This window comes from Xyrauchen texanus, chromosome 48 (genome assembly GCF_025860055.1).
Source record: "Xyrauchen texanus isolate HMW12.3.18 chromosome 48, RBS_HiC_50CHRs, whole genome shotgun sequence".
Classification (NCBI taxonomy): Eukaryota; Metazoa; Chordata; class Actinopteri; order Cypriniformes; family Catostomidae; genus Xyrauchen; species Xyrauchen texanus.
Window position 1 is genome coordinate 8,450,626 of NC_068323.1, and position 19,657 is coordinate 8,470,282.

General features: G+C 40.8%; 2 protein-coding genes across 4 annotated transcripts in view; one reads left to right on the forward strand and one right to left on the reverse strand.

The window, feature by feature from the left end:
* Positions 1 to 11,436, reverse strand: bap1 (BRCA1 associated protein-1 (ubiquitin carboxy-terminal hydrolase)). Of its 2 annotated transcripts, none has more exons than XM_052121609.1 (17): positions 11,264 to 11,436; positions 10,950 to 10,979; positions 10,769 to 10,823; positions 9,279 to 9,411; positions 9,026 to 9,145; positions 8,839 to 8,900; positions 8,557 to 8,699; positions 7,661 to 7,739; positions 7,423 to 7,561; positions 7,148 to 7,289; positions 5,384 to 5,571; positions 5,104 to 5,234; positions 2,181 to 2,677; positions 1,848 to 2,044; positions 1,627 to 1,719; positions 1,395 to 1,467; positions 1 to 1,118 (listed from the first exon to the last, which is right to left on the reverse strand). In XM_052121609.1, exons 1-17 carry the CDS (start codon positions 11,298 to 11,300, stop codon positions 985 to 987), a joined length of 2,253 nt encoding a protein of 750 aa, XP_051977569.1. In that variant the 5' UTR covers positions 11,301 to 11,436; the 3' UTR covers positions 1 to 984. The 2 variants fall into 2 exon arrangements, with proteins under 2 accessions (XP_051977569.1, XP_051977568.1); XM_052121608.1 differs by having other exon boundaries at positions 2,175 to 2,677.
* LOC127639542 (helicase ARIP4-like) overlaps positions 7,497 to 19,657 on the forward strand; it is a 24,831-nt gene continuing 12,670 nt past the window's right edge. Inside the window, exons 1-8 of one of the 2 annotated variants that reach the window (XM_052121606.1) lie at positions 7,497 to 7,551; positions 16,620 to 16,804; positions 16,937 to 17,186; positions 17,284 to 17,396; positions 17,503 to 17,616; positions 17,909 to 18,144; positions 18,233 to 18,415; positions 18,499 to 18,632. In XM_052121606.1, the coding sequence (XP_051977566.1) occupies positions 16,672 to 16,804; positions 16,937 to 17,186; positions 17,284 to 17,396; positions 17,503 to 17,616; positions 17,909 to 18,144; positions 18,233 to 18,415; positions 18,499 to 18,632 (1,163 nt within the window). In that variant the 5' untranslated portion in view covers positions 7,497 to 7,551; positions 16,620 to 16,671. Of the gene's footprint in view, positions 7,552 to 13,109; positions 13,241 to 16,619; positions 16,805 to 16,936; positions 17,187 to 17,283; positions 17,397 to 17,502; positions 17,617 to 17,908; positions 18,145 to 18,232; positions 18,416 to 18,498; positions 18,633 to 19,657 lie in introns of those variants that run through there. The other variant, XM_052121607.1, reaches the window with a different exon arrangement.

Below are 19,657 nucleotides of genomic sequence, written 5' to 3' on the forward strand. Positions count from 1 at the left end.
TTGAAGCATTTATTCATTGTCTAGAAATCTGAAAGCCCTGTATGGACATAAGGTGATACACAAATACATATGTACAGAATGACAGACCATGTCTTGAGACAAACCTATTCGTCTATATTCTACCAACAAAAACAAACCTCCTAAGATCAGTCTGTATTTCTGACATTGATAGTTTGCACAAGAGTTCAATTTGTATAAAATGATACATACAGTACACACATTCATGAACCAACTCATGAATCAAGCCTTAAAATATCCAAAAGTAACAGTACAAGACCAGGATCTTCTTTTGTTTCTTATATCCCAGAAATGGATTCTCAATGTGAACAACACAAACGCTCTTCGAGAATCCCATCCTGATTGGCGATTGGAAACATCATACATCACCAACATGATACCTAAAACATATTTTCTAAATAAAAACTTCTTGGATGAGTGGCAAGTCTTGTTTTCAGAGAAGGCCAGGATTTATTATTAACTAAATTGCATTGGATTTCTCTGAAGACAAGAACAAATATATTTAGTCATTTTGCTTCTCAAATAAATGTGTTGTTTTAAGAATGTTTTTAGATATTTTAAGTGGAAAAACGAGACAAAAAGACAGTAAGAAAATCATGTTTTTGCATGTTGAGCGAATCAGGAATGGCAAAACTTTGATATTACATAGACTGGATGCTTGGGAAGTCTGGCTTGGAATTCCGAGAGTGAATCAGTCTAGCCCCAGCACTCAAAGCACAAATGTTGTTGTGTTTTTATTTGTTTGATGTAGTACAAAGTAATGATTCATGAGAATACAATGACCGCTGAAGTGCAAAGCTGGAATCTTGCTTGCAACAGTTTGGTAGAAACGCTAACACTGTTTATGAGGTGTCATTTAGTCCGTCTTCAGGACAACCTCTCGACGTTAGCGCCTGATTCGGTTGTTCAATGTCTGCCATGCTACTTGTCAAACCGTTGATCCTGTTCAAAGCCGTTTTGGAGTTTTCATTGGCGCTTGGCTTTGTACGGTCGTGAGCGTTTCCGCCGGTCGGGTTTGCGTTGTTTGTGGAGGCGGCCGATGCTCACGCCCTGTCGGCGACGGACGGAAATGTTCTGCTCAACCAGACTTGCTAACATACCTGTAAGACCACCAGAGACAGAGCACAAAGGGAAGACATTTGATTAAAGGAATAGTCCAAAAACGATTGACTCAAGTCATTCCAGTCCCTATGACAGAGGAATTTGGTGTCATTTGCATCAAACCTGATGTGACGCAACCTAATGCGCCATATGTTTATAAAGGTGGATCAGGGATCTGCGAGCAGTTTGGAGGGTTTTTTTTTTCTTTCAAATTATTCAACACAAGTCGAGATTAGTGCTGATGAAAAAGGAAAAAAATGGAAAATGATTTTTACCTTCTTGTGCCAGCATTGATATGAAGGTGCAGATAAACTCGTCATAGTTATGCGTCCTCCTCTGGTCATCGATCTGATGAGAAGGACAACAATATCACAACTTTTCTTTGGATTTTCTTTCGCTCATGTTTCTGTCCATATTTGCCTTCTTTAAAGAGATAATTCACCATTCGCTTTCATTCTGCCTAACATCTCCTTGACATGACATTAGAAATGGATGTCAGTCACTTGCCTTGTACTTCTTCCTTTTCTCCACTTCTTCTTTAAGACACAATTCATAGTTGGTGATGTCAGCTTCCACATATTTCAGCAGGGCCAGTAACTCCTTTATGACAGAGAGAAATACTAACCGTTAGGGGTTTGTAAGTATGAGCGATAGGAGTAGTGATGCTTGCCATTGTAAAGAACCACTAAAACGAAAATGATTAAATATGAAAAAGGGTCCAGCCTCACTTTGGGAGTGTACTTCTCTCCAGCAGGTTTGGTGTTGATCTCCGACTCTGTGAATGGCAGGTTCTCTTTGTCTGGTTTGACCTCCAATGCATCTTTGATGTCTTTCTGTTTGATATCCACTGATGGTCCTTCCTTCACCCCCTTCTCTCCTCCTCCTGGACCAGTAGCCTCTTCTTTCTCCTTTTTCTCTACACCGCCTGTCAACATAAAAAAAACACTCACAACCTGTTTTGTAGCAAACTGGCCTAAAAATGGAAGTTGACTTTAAAATCGAACCAATTTAAATGGATTCAAAACATGATATGTGTTTTGTTTTTTTAAACGTACGTTTACCTGTAGGTGTCATGGCGTACATGACTCCATCCTCTTGCAGTTGCAGCAACGTCAAGCTCACTTGCACCCCCAAGTCCCGAACAGCACGATTGTGTCGTGCGTCTAACCTTAGCAGCCCTTCCTCCTCCCCGAACAGCACGCGACCCGCGAAGTGGGAAGCCACAGGGCTGGATGGACGCGTAGTGGCCTGCGATCGCGCAGGCGAGCGTAGGGGCGAGTTGAACGCGCTGCCGATCTCGGAGGCCGTATCTGTGCTCTCGTTACTGGGTGTGGGTGATGGCTGGCAGGCCGCGGTGATGCTGATTCCGCCTGTGCGACCCTCTGTGCGTACGTTCAGAGATGCCGAACCTGCTGTTGGCATAGCATCCTTCCTCTGTGCCTCCTTCTTGAGTTTCTCCGCTAAAACACTGAGTGCTAGGTGACCATCCATGGCCTTAACAGCAGCCACTCCACTGCGACCCACAGCACGTGCACGTAAACCCGCCTTCCTGCGGAACCTGCCAATCACACGCACAAGCCATGAAGGTAAGGTCCAAAACAATCCCTACGCAAGTCCGTGAATGCAGACGCTTCAAGCTTGATTTCATAATGTGTCAGAACTCTATAATACAACGCAAGTATGTGTTGTATAATCACCATGTCTCAAGGGGTACTACAGCAGACTGACATTGATGTTATCTATCTTTTTTTAAACAATTATAGGGCAGTGCAGAGAGACAGGAAAGCAGGGGATAGAGATGGGGAAGGAGATTGGGAATGACACAAGCTGGAATAAAACCCGGGTTAGAGCCAACGGCTCTCATATGTGTCCTGGACGAATGCGCTACCATCTGAGCCACTCGCTCCAACTGTTTGGGGAGAATCTTGCTGAGCAAATTGGTATATAAATAACACATCCGTTGTAGTGGCACAGTCATCTGAAGATAACTCTATCACAAAATCATGACTACACTGAGTGAACTTTACATAGAGAACAGGGGACTCTTCTCAAACACCACCAGTGTGCAGCATCCACCTGGATGATGCAACGGCAGCCATAGTGCACCAGTACGCTCACCACACACCAGCTATTGATGGAAACCAGAAAGAAGAGAGAAAGAGCCAATTCATGGATGGGGATTATTAGGAGGCCGTGATTGAGAAGGGCCAATGGGGGTATTTGGCCAGGACACTGGAATTTCACATGGTGTCCTGGGATTTTTAAAGGGATGGTTCACCTAAAAATGAAAATGCTCTCATGTTTACTCACCCTTGTGTGTCACAAGTGTGTATGACTTTCTATCTTCACCAGAACACATATGAAGAGGTGGAGATGGTGATTCGACAAAAATCATAGACAGTCAGCATAAACATCATCCATACCGACTCTGATCATGATCGCATTGGTGTGAAAAAAGATCAATATTTAAGCCCTTTTTTAACTCTAAATCATCGCTTCCGGTCAGCCGTGGCATGCGCGTGTGATGTAATTGCATTGGCACGTGAGACATGCGAGAACTGACACACGTGCGATAAACATGGAAGAGCTGCGCTGTTTACAACTGAGTAGGAGGAACCCTGTACAGAGCTTTGTTGGTTTTGGTTTAGATCTGTATTTATCGGTTTCTTTACTCACAATGGTGTATTTGTGTCAACCGAGTGGAGAGAATGAGATTTCGTCCGTAACATGCCAACACGAATATGTCACACGAGAGACCATGTGATCTTCATCCTCTCGTTAAGCTTACCGGAAGTGTTGGATTACAGTTAAAAATAACTTAAATATAGATCTTTTTCACACCAAAAGCAATCGTATCACTTTAGAAGACATTCATTTAACAGCTGGAGTCGTATCGATGACGTTTATGCTGACTATTTGTCATTTTTTGAGCTTCAAATGTCTCATCACCATTTTAAGGATCTACTGAGCTTAGATATTTTTCTATTTTTCTTCAAATGTGTTCTGATGAAAGAAAGTCATGCACATTTGGGATATCATGAGGTTGAGTAAATAATGAGAGAATTCTCATTTTTGGGTGAACTGTCCCTTTAATGACCACAGAGAGTAAGGACCTCGGTTCAACAACTCATCCGAAAGACAGTGCCTTTTTACAGAATAGTGTCCCCATCACAATACTGGGGCGTTAAGACCAAACAGACCACAGGTTGAGCACCCCCTGCTTCCAGCAGCAATCTTAGTTTTTCCAAAGAATGTCTCCCATCCAGGTACTGACCAGGCTCAACCCTGTTTGGCTTCAGTGTGGAACCAGTCTAGAGCTACAGGGTGATAGGGGTGCTGGCAAAAATGTCAACATGTGTAGATGGGATTACGTTTTCTGCAGGAGAACAGGGCTTATGTGGCTATGTAAGCACGTAAGAGGCATTCTTACAGGTGTTTGAAGAGAGTGTGCGAGTGCATATGTGCTCAAATGTACCTGGGGAATCCTGAGGTATGACGGAAGAGAGAAACCCAACAATTGCAGTGCAATGCCAAGACAGGTCACGATGGAAAGTTAAGGAAACAAACACAGCAGCAACTGTGGGGCATCTGGAAATAAAGCGACGTAACGGAGAATAAGTAATAGCTATGTCGTCCTCAGATGGCATGTTTGTTATTTACACCAGCGTCGCAGAGAAATTATGTCGCTGTGGAGAAAGTGGCCCGAGGCGCAAGTATAGGGTGGTAAAGAGTACGCCACTTACGCAGTGCACGTAAACGTGAATGACTCTTTGTCTCAAGCATCATAGCTTTGTTTCTGGGGAAAAACAGCATGTAAATGAACTCAAGACGCATATGCAGTATGTACGAAGGGACTGTGCGTTTGTAACGTGTTGGCCAAGGATTCACGTCTGCATACTTGCATAGAGCAGCAGATGGGTATAGAGTGAATTCGAATTTGAATATTTTAGTAGACGAATGTAGAGGTTCAACACAGCCTCATACCTGCTGGAAGCACCTGTAGTGCTACACTCTTCCTCTTCATCATCATAGTCATCCTCATCATCAGAATAAGGGGGCTGGGGAGGGTTGGGTACACGCGTGCGACCCACACCTGCAGCGAGATCTTCCTCTTCCTGTTAATTAGTGAGAATACAACTGAATGAGAGCACATTGTAATTATCAGATTTATGTCAAGTTATCCTAAAACTAACCAAGCAAGCCACATTTGAACCCTGTACTATATTGGCTCTCTGTGTTTCATGGCAGAATCGCACTGTATTACCTGCATGGGGGACTTGGCGTAGTTGTGGTTGTCTAGGAAAGCTGGCAAACGCTGAACAATGATGTTGGGGTTAGGTAAGGGCAGAGGGGCTGGTGGTGGAGCACCTCCTGTTGGCAGGGCAGAGGGTTTAGCAATGGCTTTGACTTTTCCAGCTGGACTCGATACAGTGGCAGCACCTTTCTGAGTTTCTGAGAGGAAAACAAGGCGCAGGACATCCTGCTTTGAGAAATGGACACTTTTCCCATGGTAAAAGATTCAATTTCACATTTTCGGTTCAGTGCTGTCGCTTGAATGCACAAAGCACTGGACACAATTTTAAGGCTCCAACCTCTATATACGCAGCAATGTAAATATTTGGTTTGTGGACCTCTCCTTGTCAATGTTCCTGATTGTCCCCACCCTGATGACAGGACTGTCTAGATTATTGAACTATCCTTAACACACATTTTCATTGGGTAAATGTATGAAACAAAAGATTATAAATCTCAGTTTGGTCAATCATATTCCTTGAATTTCTCCTTCCTTATATTCCTCTTCAAAGTCAAATACATTTTAAAGAGTTCCTCTTTGTTTGACATTTTCTATTGTTTATAGGCACATTAGGATTTGGGTTGGTCGCTGTCCTTTTCTGCATTTTTGTGGTCCGTTCTGCATAGCGTGATTTTTTTCTGCACACATTTTGCGAATGCACCACCGGCACGCTCAGTTCTCCCACTGGCCAGTCCGCCCATGATCAGCCCCAAAGTGTGGCGGCCCACCGGGAATATATGCCCGGTGGGCCGCCACATCCCTTATGCCCATCCTTACCATGTGTGGCTCTCTCTCTCGCAAACTGCCACTTCCGGCTCGACCTTAATAACTCTCCTTGGCTGATTAGCCCGATTGGGGCCCGGGCGTGCGCACTCACTGTCCGGCCCCACTCTGCTCTTCGTCATGCTATTTTGTTAATTTATTTATTTTGTGAAATACCACAGATTACAACAAAACCTATAATGTATATCTTTAACTACACAATGTCATATTAACAACCATCCAGTTGTTACTCTGATAAGTCTCACAAGCCTCAAGTATAGTTCTGCGTTTATATAGCACCTTTTTTAACCTTAGAGGTTACCAAAGCGCTTCCCATTCACACACATACATTCACACACCAGTGACGGCAGAGCTGCCATGCAAGGTGCTAGCCTGCCATTGGGAACAATTGGGAACAACTTGGGGTTCAGTGTCTTGCCCAAGGACATTCGGCATGTGGAGTCGTGTGGGCCGGGAATCAAAAAGCCAACCCTGCGGTTAGCGGCCGACCCGCTCTACCACCTTAGCCACAGCCGCCCCGTCAAGAGTATTTTAGTAAAGTGTCACGTTCTCAACAGCAGAGGAATGCATTTACATTTATGCATTTGGCAGACGCTTTTATCCAAAGCAACTTACAGTGCAGTTATTACAGGGACAATCCCCCCGAAGCAACCTGGAGTTAAGTGCCTTGCTCAAGGGCCCAACAGTGGCATCTTGGTGGTGCTGGGGCTTGAACCCCCAACCTTCTGGTCAGTAACCCTGAGGCTCAACGACTGAGCCACCACTGCCCCACAAATGCACGTTTGAGAATCGTTAATGGAACCAAACTTTCTGAAAATCATTCGGTTCCGGTGCAGTAATTCACTGAGAATTCGAAACCTTCTTGACTTTTGGTTTCTGAATTGCATTGGAGATTTTGAGTGCCATTTTTAGTTTCAAAACCCCACTGTTGAGCTCTGTTGTCTGGGGTACCTTTGGGCAGGGCCTGCTCAGTACCCAAAGGTATTGGTGTCTCTGGCCCCTCCTCCTTTTTCACAGCAGGGGATGTGTCCTCGGAGGAGGAGGAGTCTTGCTTGCGGTCTTGGCCTGATTCTTGATGGGACATCCGAATCACCTGTTGCACACACATGGTTGCGCACAAACATTCACAATTCATTTGAGCCACACAAAGAAGAGGTAATTCCACATACAATGCAAGATCCTCTACAATGAGTATTTTATTCAAGGAAATTAAAGCTTGCACTCACTTTTTTGTCTCTAACCTGCTTGAGCCCCTCTAGAATGATCTGTCTGTTCTGTTTCAGGACATCAAGCCTGGATTCGTATTTGACCCTGCGATCTGGAACCACTGCCATGAGATTGAAGCGGATGTCATGGTAGGGCTCTCTATAGTGAAAGGAGACACATTAAACTTAATATTGTACCATTATTGTCCTCATCCTGATAGGTAGAGATATGGACCTTTATAGTCAGACGTGCTCTTACCCTGCAGTCGCCAGCCCGATTCGCTCCATTATGACCCGTCTGGCTTTGTCGGTCCATTCCTCGTCCTCTCCCCATGGCCCTGAGTGAGAGATAAAGAGGGATGTATTAAAGGAACATTTCGGATTCACCACAAAGTTGGCTCAACCGACAGCATTTGTAGCGTAATATTGATTACCACAGAAAATAATTTAATTTTATGTAAAAAAGCAAACATCCGAGTTACATTGAGTCAATTTCAACGGAAGTGAATGGGGCCAATCTGTAAATGTTCAAAATTATAGCCATAAGATATAAACATTATATGTGTCAAAGTGATTTTAGCATGAAATAAATGCTTACAGGGTTTACCGCGTTGTGTCCTCATATCAATTAAGTTGTAATATTGGTTATAAGTTTACACAGGTAAGGTTAGCAAGTGATTTTAACACACTAAAATCATGTTTACACATATAATGATGGACTTGCCCCTTTCACTTCCATTGAATGCTCAATTCACTGAGTTTAACTTGTATCAAACCCTGCACAATCAATTAATGTTAAGTTGACTTGGGGCCTGGGTTTCTCATCGAGTATTGACGCTGACTATCACCCCTGGAGTCGCGAGTTCGAATCCAGGGTGTGCTGAGTGACTCCAGCCAGGTCTCCTAAGCAACCAAATTGGCCTGGTTGCTAGGGAGGGTAGAGTCACATGGGGTAACCTCCTCGTGGTCGTGATTAGTGGTTCTCGCTCTCTCGCGGACAGTAGCATGAGCCTCCACATGCTGTGAGTCTCTGTTAAGACGTGTGGATTGACTGACTGTTTTAGAAGCGGAGGCTTCTGAGGACCTACTAAGTGGTGGGAATTGGGCATTCCAAATTGGGAGAAAAAAAAAAGTTAAGTGGATTAAAGATCTTACCATGGTCAATTGGGTACACCTTCAGCCCATCCAGCTCAAACAGTCGGTCTTTAATTGGTACGTAACTAACGAAGTGAAATGCCTCCATCGTCCGGACGGCACTGATGCCGTTCTGTTTTTCCGGCAAGTGTCGTGGCTCCGGTCTCCATGGAAACAAGACAAAAAAATAACTATAAAACTACAAAACTAGACCATAAACAAGGATCATTACCATGCGATACATTTATACTAGTCATTAGCTGTGAAAAGGCTTTAAGGTGTTATATTAAAGCTTGACTCTACCTTGCATGGCTGTTGTGGGCTTTCGCAAGCTCTGGGGCGTTTCCGATGGCGTAACCTTTACTCTGAGAATGCAGGAAAATAAAGACTTGCGTTAGTTAATGTACAAAACAGTATGTGTACATAGGTATTTTTAAAAACACATCTCTAGTCCTCGGTGTTCTGACTGTTTATGTTGTGTATAACTGACCTCAGGACTGAAGCCCTTAGTGAAAGCCTTCATGCGACTCAGAGTTGTTCCCAACTCAACGCCACTGCAGTTTAGAAGCACACTTAAGAGGGCGTGAGTAGCACACGAGTTTGGTATTAACTGCACAACAGACATACAGTATATACACATCTGTCAGTCCTCTATACCAATGTATTAAAATACTGTACAAAATATTATCAGATCATCTATAAAGACAGCCAGCGACTTCCTGAAAACCTGAAAACAAACTTACTTGATGAGCAAAAAACATGTCGTTAACAATGTCGTCATCGATAACAGAGGTCTCATCTACCAGTGTAGACACTTTCCGCCGAGATCTTCGCTCCTCGATCCATTTAAAGAGGAAGATGAAGCCGTATACAGGACTGGTCAGAAAAATAAACACAAGGTTGCTTCAATAAAATAAAACGATAATGTGTGTTGTCAATTATATCACTATAATCATTTATAATATATACAAAATCATTTATTGTAATGCTAGTGAACTAATATCATTATTGTTTTGTAAATGTTGTTTGTGTGTAGTTGAAAATGTATTATATTTATATATATATTTATATATATATATATATATATATATATATATATATATAATACAATATCCATATATACACTAGCGGCCAAAAGTTTGGAATAATGTACAGATTTTGCTCTTATGGAAAGAAATTGGTACTTTTATTCACCAAAGTGGCATTCAACTGATCACAATGTATCGTCAGGACATTAATAAAATTGCTATTACAATTTGAAAAAACTGTTGAACTACTTGAAAGAGTTCTCATCAAAAAAATCCTCCATGTGCAGCAATGACAGCTTTGCAGATCCTTGTTATTCTAGCGGTCAGTTTATACAGATACTTCGGTGACCTTTCACCCCACACTTCCTGTAGCACTTGACCTTTCACCCCACACTTCCTGTAACACTTGACATAGATGTGTCTGTCTTGTCGGGCACTTCTCACACACCTTACAGTCTAGCTGATCCCACAAAAGCTCAATGGGGTTTAGATCCATAACACTCTTTTCCAATTATCTGTTGTCCAATGTCTGTGTTTCTTTGCCCACTTGAACCTTTTCTTTTTGTTTTTCTGTTTCAAAAGTGTCTTTTTCTTTGCAATTCTTCCCATAAGTCCTCCTGAGTCTTCTCTTTACTGTTGTACATGAAACTGGTGTTGATTGGGTAGAATTCAATGAAGCTGTCAGCGGAGGACATGTGAGGCGTCTATTTCTCAAACTAGAGACTCTGATGTACTTATCCTCTTGTTTAGTTGCACATCTGGTCTTCCACATCTCTTTCTGTCCTTGTTAGAGCCAGTTGTGCTTTGTGTTTGAAGACTGTAGTTACACCTTTATATGAAATCTTCAGTTTTTGGGCAGTTTCAAGCATTGTACAGCCTTCATTCCTCACAACAATGATTGACTGATTAGTTTCTAGAGAAAGCTGTTTTTTTTTTCTTCTTTTTTTGTGTGCCATTTTTGACCTTAACACATGCCAGTCTATTGCATACTGTGGCAACTCAAAAAACAAAGACAATGTTTAAGCTTAATTTAAAGAACCAAATAGCTTTCCGCAGTATTTGATATAATGGCAAGTGATTTTCTAGTACCAAATTAGTAATTTAGCATGATTACTCATGTGGAGTGATGGCTGCTGTGTGTGTGTATGTATATATATATATATATACAAAAAAGTCAAAAAGTGCATGGTATGTGGCAAGATCACCTTTGACATTTGCTCTGCAGGTCATAGATCTCCTCCACCTGAACTCCCTTCACACCTGCATGCAAACACATCAACTTACATCTTTTCACTACATTCAGACGTCATCATTCATATTTAACACCTCAAAAGCAAAGAAATCACGTGTGCATTTGTTCAAAGATTGCCAAAACAATCCACTCACCAAAGTCCTCCACCAAAAGTGTGAACAACCCTATAACAGGACAAGAAAAAGCAGGAATTATAACTAAATTTCTGGATAAGGGATAACATAAGCGTGATGATGTCATAAATGGTTTTAATTCTATTCACATGAAAGTAAAGCGCAAATGTAAGTAAAATCACAAGTGCAATTTAGAGATTACGTTAAAATAGGACACTATTGATGATGCTGTTTTTTATCGATTGTGCTACAAATGAAGTTTTTAATAATTAATAATAAATGACATGAAGTCTGTTTTTTTTTTTTATGACCATACTGTTTATTTAAATACTCACCCGGGTCACTTTCTAACTCAAGCCAACCCTTGTTCATGTTTTCTGATATTAGAGTCACCGAATCTCCCCGCTAAATCATCGACCGGTCCATTACGTTATAAAGTGCTGGAAAAATCATTTGTTACTACACTATTAAGCCACCTTTTGACGGCTAGTAAACACAATGAAGAGCAGAGACGTCGATTGTTGTTGACGTCATTCAACTGCGCCATGAGACAGTGGTAGTACAATTACACGCACACTCAAACATGTAGCAATTAAATATAAATTAATTAAATTAAATATTACGAATCATAATATTATAAATAATAAAATAATACAAATTATAACAAGCATACAATTTGATTTATATAATAGTGGAAAACATTTTTAAATGTGAAACAACACTGTTTTAAATTTAGCATTATTACATTATCTTTTATATGTTATTAACTTATGTGATGTTGGATGATAAATATACAAAACATATTTTTATATTATTTCTATAACGTATTTTGAAATATATATCTAAATATTTTCCCCATAAAATTATAAATTCATGATATTATATATTATGTGTTATACTGTTATAAATATTAACATAAAACAAATGTTAACAAGCATACAATGGTTTGTGTAATAGTAAGAATTTAATAATATTAGATATATAAATATCAAACAAAAAAGTGCAGGCTTGGTATAAAGAATGTGCTGTCACAGCTAGTTGTGTTATTCTTATTATGATGTAGCCTATATTACACTTTATATTGTGTTTTATTATAATAAATGTCATAACATTTCATATAACATGTTATATACATGTTACAAATGTACAATAATGTGTTTAAAATATTATAAACAAGTGTTGTATGCATTTTATACATCTGTATTATTTTATGATTTATAATATATACATTGTGTATAGATACATCTGTACATATATACTAGGTGCACTTAAATAAATCTAATCATAGATGTCTTAACATCATATAAAATAACATAATGCAATATCTATATATCTTTACAGACACACACACACATATCATTTATATATATATATATATATATATATATATAGAGAGAGAGAGAGAGAGAGAGAGAGAGAGATTCTAATAAATTAATAATAGTGTTTTTTAAATATTTTATTAAAAATTTTCCATTTTATTTTTAGTTTGTCATAATATTTATATAACATTTAGGTTTAAAATGTATAATAATGCTTTCAACACAAAAGTAATATTATAACACACATATAATATATGTATATATATATATATATATATATATATATATATATATATATATATATATATATATATATGTTGCTATATGAAACGTTATGACATTATATGTATACATATATATATATATAATGTCATAACGTTCATATAGCATATTATAGATACATATATATATATCATAAATCTATCGTATTGTTTTTAAAATATCATATTCAAATGTATGCATAATAGACAGCTGTCTTATCTTATTATCTATATTTTATATATATCATATTTATCATAATAAATGCCATTTAACATAATATAATGCAATATATATGAACTTTTTCATAAATGTATGATATAGTTTTTATTGTATTAAAAAATTGTACGCAAACGCTATAATTGTATGTTTTATCATTTACAATATATCATATTAATATATAATAAACATGACATATAACACAATGCATGTAGTAATAATATTTGCAAACAACGGAATAGTTTCATATTATAATGCACAGTCATTGCGGACTTAAACTACCTTTTGGAAAGTCTGGATCATTCTTGGGGTTTATAAAACAGGTTTTGTATAACAGTGATTATGAAACACAGCGCGGAACCATCGAACTCAGTGTTTGCGCCTCGGGGGCGTTAAAGGTCGCTGCGCGCGCACAACTGTAAGATAAAATAAAAGAATCACTGAGTTTTAGAAAATTAATATTAATAATTTAAAGAAGCACATCGCAACCGAGAGACCTTAACAGGAGAGAAAAAGGTAAGACGTCACTGTAGAGATACACACGCTCGTTTAATGTGTTTGAATCGTTATATTTGAATACAGGTAGCACGTATGATAACGTCAACAAAAGAGAGCATCGCACGCTCGTGCTAACGTGCTAACAGCTAGCGGCTCTTTTACATTTACAATTATCAATGTGTTGTTTTTGTTTCGTGCACAAAACACAATGCATTATAAATAGACATATCAGGTGGTTTAATCTGATTATTATGGATAGAAATTGAGTTTGGTGTATGTGTTAGCAGTGTTGCTGGTCACTCAGTACAGTTATGTAAACGTCCCTCATTCACATGAGTCCAATAAAATTAGTTTAACTCATATATAGAACACATATCCCCAAGTGTTATGTAATTTGAATCTCTGGTGTTATATTGTAACTAGCATGTTTGTGGTATGCACTGGTGCAGAATTTACCTGTGTAGTTTCAGTTTATTTAGTCGATACCATGTAGGAGTTTTTAAAATGTTTTGGTTAGGTTTTGCATGCTGAATTGATTTATGTGGTTGTTTTCTATGTAAAGCACCCTCTTGGGTTGACCGGGTGTCAATGGGTTCGTAAAGTCGAGTGATTTTAGTGAGTTTTGAATGCAGTTCAGGTCTTGAAGAGCTGTCAAATGGTTTAAACGTAACCCTTGTGCGACCGTAGGGACATTTGGGTTTTTTTCGATCATTTTGGCTGTTCATGCCACAGAATACATTTTGCCAAAAGTGTGTCTTTTTTTTAGGATTTTTTATATTTCAACCTCAGTTCCTATAATACATTGTGTACACAAAATAGTTACTCTCGGGACCTTCAGGAAAAAATGTCCCCATTGAAACCCATTAAAACTGCAATATTTGATCCCAGTGCCATTAAAGCATTAAATAATGAATTCTCTTATATTATGCTTTTATTCCGGAGTCCTGGCTTGAAAATTTACATTTTTAATATTTTCCACCAGATGGCGCCATTAATCTCATGATTAGCCTGTGGAGCAAATACATACTTTTCCCCTATTTTCTGTTTGCTGTATTATAGAGACCTGCAGGACAACTGAATAAATGATGCAGCTAAAATTGTGCGGGTGTGTTTGTATGTGTGTTGAGAAATGTGTGTGTGTGTTGGTATGGATGTCAGAGTGTGTTTGTATGTGTGTATTGAGAGAGGTGTGTGTGTGTGTCTGTAAAAAAACAACAGTGGCATTATATAAACAAACTGCTATTTAAAGGGTTAAAATCCTGAAAATGAATGAATATTTGGTAGTTATGATCAGGACTGACGTTGATTTAAAAAGTAATTGAAAGTGGAAAATAATACAAATATATAGTATTATTATGGCAGCTTTTTTTGACGTGGACATTTTTGTCCTCTAAGGACCTCTGAGTAACTTTTTTTAAATTGACACTCAAGGATTACATGTAAGGAAATAAAAAAAAATCCATGAGGACGATTTCTAAACATTGGGTAGGTTTTAATAGAAGCGAAAGTGAATCTCATTCACTCTTGTGCATACATTCAAACTTGGTTCAAGACAAATGACCCCCCTGTTTACCATATTGCAATGGTGCTTTTTGTCGTTTGTGGTAGTGCTATATTCTTTCATTGTATGGAAAAGAGCAGCTTTGACCATTCTGCTAAGTTTATTCTTTTGTGGTCGGCTGAAGATAGTCAATAAGGCTGTGACAGGACGGGGCCGGGTCGTGATGCTGCACACCCGCCTTTAATCAGGCTAATCGAGCCTCCAAGAGGGATAATGGCTGACTGGAGGCTGCAGTCCGAGAGAGAGAGAGAGATTTACAGGCAGCTGTCCGACACCTGTGTGTTTGTCTTTTGGCTCAGTTCTTCGTTAAAATATTATTTATAATGTCAAGCCGGTTCTCGCATCCTCCTTTCCCTCTGACCCCTTTACAAAGGCATTTCGAATGACATGAGGTTGAGTAAAAGATGACAGAATTTTCATTTTCAGGTGAACTATTCCTTTAAATTTACCCCAATTACTGGTGTTTCATGAATATAGCCATTTCTGCAAAATTGTGAGTAGTTTAGCCATCCATGTGTGTTAGAGGAAGGTGTTGTGGTGCAGGGCGCAGCAGATGAGTCTGTGACTCACAGTTCATGTTGTGGAACAGACTTTGCTGTACTGCTTGAATGTGTCAGTGTGTCAGTGGCCTACATTCATTCATACACTCAAACGCTGCCTGCTCTTATATAACTCACTTATGTAAGTAGGCCCGACTCTCTCCTTCTTTCTGTCCCTCCCTTCTTCCTCCTGCACCTCCCCCATCATCTCTTTCTCTATTGCTTCATTTTCTTCTCTTAAACATCTTTATTGGAGGATTTTTTCTTTTGCTCAGCGGTGAGCTGTGAGTCGCATTCTTGCACACTTAAAATTCGACCGGTTTTAAAATGAATCCCAAATTCTGTGCTAGTTTGCATGTTTTAATTGTATTATTGGTTAGGCATGCACGCTGTATCAGCGGCTGTATCGTATCGGACAATAAATGTGACTTGTTAAAGTTATCGGTGCGAGTAGGTTGATATATTAAAGCCGATAAATTAGGGATTTTATGACCAAAAAAGTTTCTTTTAAGTAAATATATCAAATGCAATTCAGTTGAACTCCGAGCTGCACCGCATTGGGTACTCGGACGTGGCTGCAATGATCGATCATGAAAACGATCATCAATAGTGATCATGCATGATGTGACTTCTCACTTAATTTGAAATTCAGTGACCGTTACCTGACAAATAAATACACGTGTCAGAAAGCTTGTTTTTAATTTTGAGGTTTATTACATTGTGATTCTGAGGGGGTACATGTTATTTTCATTTATCCTCATTTTAGTGTATTGATATTGCAGTGTCACTTCGCGCTTGGTGTTGACAGACAGATTGCATGTCGCTGGAATCTTGTGAAGTCTGGTTGGGACACTGTTAACTACCTAACACTGTTAGGTAGGTGCATGTGGAGGGTTCACGCTATTCACACGCCCCACCGAGAGCGAGAACCACACATTATAGCTACCATGAGGAGGTTACCCCATGTGACTCTACCCTCCCTAGCAACCAGGCCAATTTGGTTGCTTAGGAGACCTGTCTAGAGTCACTCAGCACACCCTAGATTCAAACTCGTGACTCCAGGGTTGATAGCAAGTGCCAATACTCGCAGTAAAATAGGAGATTAAAAAAGACTTAAACATTTTGCACTTTTGTTTTTGCAGTTCAAAACAGCAGAAGTCACATTTTAAATGTATACATTCAAATTCATATTATGCTTCCATTGTGAATCCATATTTTATTATTTGTTGCAATTAGTCCTTTAAGTCAGTCTGAATTAAGATATTCAGGTAATAATTGTACTTGTGTATTCTATAAGGTGGTCTAGATGAAGATGTGTGAGTAATGCTCTTGGAGACCCAGGGGACGCCATGTCAGAAGAGGCAATCTCAGGGAGCGACCTGGAGCCCGGCCTTAACAGCGAGGAGGAGGAGGAGGAGGAAGAGGAGATGGAGGAGGAAGATGATGGAGAGAACGATGGGGATGATGAAGAAGATCCAATCGGTGAGTGCCACTACACCTGTAGAAACATCAAATCATGCCTGTAGAAAACAAATCAAAAAAAGCCTGTTTAGTGTGTGGTTGTGTCTTCGGCTGTAAATGAATTATTGATCGGTTGGTGTTCTCTCTCCACAGATCAGTTTGAGAACATGGACACTGAAGATCAGAGAGATCAGAGCAGCCCCCCACCTACCTCACCATCTAGAGACTCCACCCCTGACCCCACATCCCGACCCCCCTCCCAACCTTCCTCAACCTCACGAACGTCATCACGACCCGGCTCTCAACCTCCATCCAGTCCAGACAGCCACAGCAATGCCTCAGCCAATGAGAACACACTGAAGATGTCCAAGTCCAAACCTGCTCACTTGAGGAGGAATATCCGGTACTGAGCCTAAGTCAAATCTCTGTCGTCATTTACTCGCCCTCGTTTCGTTTCAAATTCGCTAATGCTAATTGCACCGCTTCCCTCCGGTCTACAGGAAGCTGCTTACAGAGCACCAGCTGGAGGCGGGAACCAAAGCCGCCCAGCAGGAGGAGCTCGAGAGACGTCGGCGTCTGGAGCAACAGCGGAAGGACTTCCCCCTTCATCCAGGTGAGTGCCATCTGAGCCCCTTGCTTCCCCTCGGCACAGTGCCTGTGTTGAACATTCATTGAGTGAATGTTCATTCATTGTGTGTGTGTGTTTGTGTGTGTGTCAGATATAGCCACTACAGCACCGGGGCCCAAACAGGAAGTGATCTGTCTGGACAGCAGCGGTGATGAGGGCGAGGCTAAAGAGGCCCTGTCCCCTGAGTTACCTGCCCGCAGAGATGGTAAAATCAACATACCGTATTTTCTGGAATATAAGTAAAAAAAAAAAATCATCATCTGAAAGGCCCTGCAACTTATAGTCTGAAGTGACTTATATACATAATATATACATAACTCATGCCGACTGGTCAAACACACTTGCACCAAAACGGATGAGAACCTCTGTCATAGAGATGATCGAAGTGTTTTAAAGTAGCCAATTCAGAATATTTTGCCTTTACAAAGTACAGTTGTAACTAACTCTAGTGTTCTCTAAACAAGACACATGTATAATCTTGATAAATGTCCCTTCAGATGTGATTGAGTTGAGTTCGGGTGATGAAGATACTCAACGGTTCAGCAGTGAGGAAGACAATAATGAAGGTCGCTCAGTCACACCCAGCACAGATGAGAGCAGCGGGTCTCATGTCAATGACATACTCAATCAGCCAGACGCCCAGGGCAGGGTGCTGGTCAATATCAATCACCCGGGAGACGAGGAGGACCTGTTTCTCGCCCCTCAACTCGCCCATGCAGTCAAACCACACCAGGTACACACATCTCTTAATCAGGTTGAGCAGTCTGGAACAAGTCTTGCATTGCCAGATTTATCTCAAATTCTCTTTGTCTCTCTATCAGATTGGTGGGATCCGTTTTCTGTATGATAACCTGGTGGAGTCTCTTGAGCGGTACAAGAGCAGCAGTGGGTTTGGCTGTATTCTGGCTCACAGTATGGGCCTGGGCAAAACCCTGCAGGTCATCTCCTTTATCGACGTACTGCTGCGGCACACTGGAGCCAAAACTGTTCTCGCCATTGTACCTGTGAGTGTCTAAGAGCATTTTGAGTGATGGTTTGAATCTGTCCTTGTTTTGGAGAGCCTCACTTAGTCTCTTCTCATCTTCAGGTGAATACACTACAGAACTGGTTAGCTGAGTTTAATCTCTGGCTGCCTGCTGCTGAGTCCCTTCCCCCTGATACAGATCCTGTCCAGGTTTTACCTCGAACCTTCAAGGTTCACATCCTCAATGATGAGCACAAGTATGGACACTGCATCTGCTTGAATTTATAGTCAAATCAAATTTTACATAAAGATTTTGTCCGGATATATAAGGTTTAATCTCTCAAGAATGGTCAAGACGAGTCATTTTACCTGAAAATCCAAGGAAATCCAACCTAATCCTAACCCTGACCCAAACCCTTACACTAACCCTGACCCCTACCCCAACCCTTACACCAACCCTTACACCAACTCTGACCCCTAACCCCAACCCTTACACCAACTCTGACCCCTACCCCAACCCTTACACCAACCCTGACCCCTACCCCAACCCTTACACCAACTCTGACCCCTAACCCCAACCCTTACACAAACCCTGACCCCTAACCCCAACCCTGACCCCCGACCCTTACACCAACCCTGACCCCTACCCCAACTCTTACACCAACCCTGACCCCTACCCCAACCCTTACACCAACCCTGACCCCTAACCCCAACCCTTACACAAACCCTGACCCCTGACCCAAACCCTTACACTAAACCTGACCCCTACCCCAACCCTTACACCAACCCTGACCCCTACCCCAACCCTTACACCAACCCTGACCCCTAACCCCAACCCTTACACCAACCCTGACCCCTACCCCAACCCTTACACCAACTCTGACCCCTAACCCCAACCCTTACACAAACCCTGACCCCTAACCCCAACCCTGACCCCGACCCTTACACCGACCCCTACCCCGACCCTTACACCAACCCTGACCCCTACCCCGACCCTTACACCAACCCTGACCCCTAACCCCGACCCTTACACCAACCCTGACCCCTAACCCCGACCCTTACACTAACCCTGACCCCTACCCCTACCCCAACCCTTACACTAACACTAACCCTACCCCAACTTTTACACCTACCTGTACTTCAACCGCAGTTGCAGCAAATGTGAATCCTATGAGAATTTTGCAGAACAACAGGTAGTTACACAATAAGTAAATTGTATCGTAATGTTAGTACATAGAATTTAAAGATTAGAAAGAAAAAGAGTCTTGATTTTGGGTGAAAT

Coding starts and splice junctions, on each gene's coding strand:
- bap1 (XM_052121608.1), bottom strand. CDS start 11,300: ATGAACAAGGGTTGGCTTGAGTTAGAAAGTGACCCGG. Junction 8,901..9,025: donor CTAAGGGCTTCAGTCCTGAG/GTCAGTTATACA, acceptor CTGCATTCTCAG/AGTAAAGGTTACGCCATCGG. Junction 7,562..7,660: donor ATCGGGCTGGCGACTGCAGG/GTAAGAGCACGT, acceptor CTTTCACTATAG/AGAGCCCTACCATGACATCC.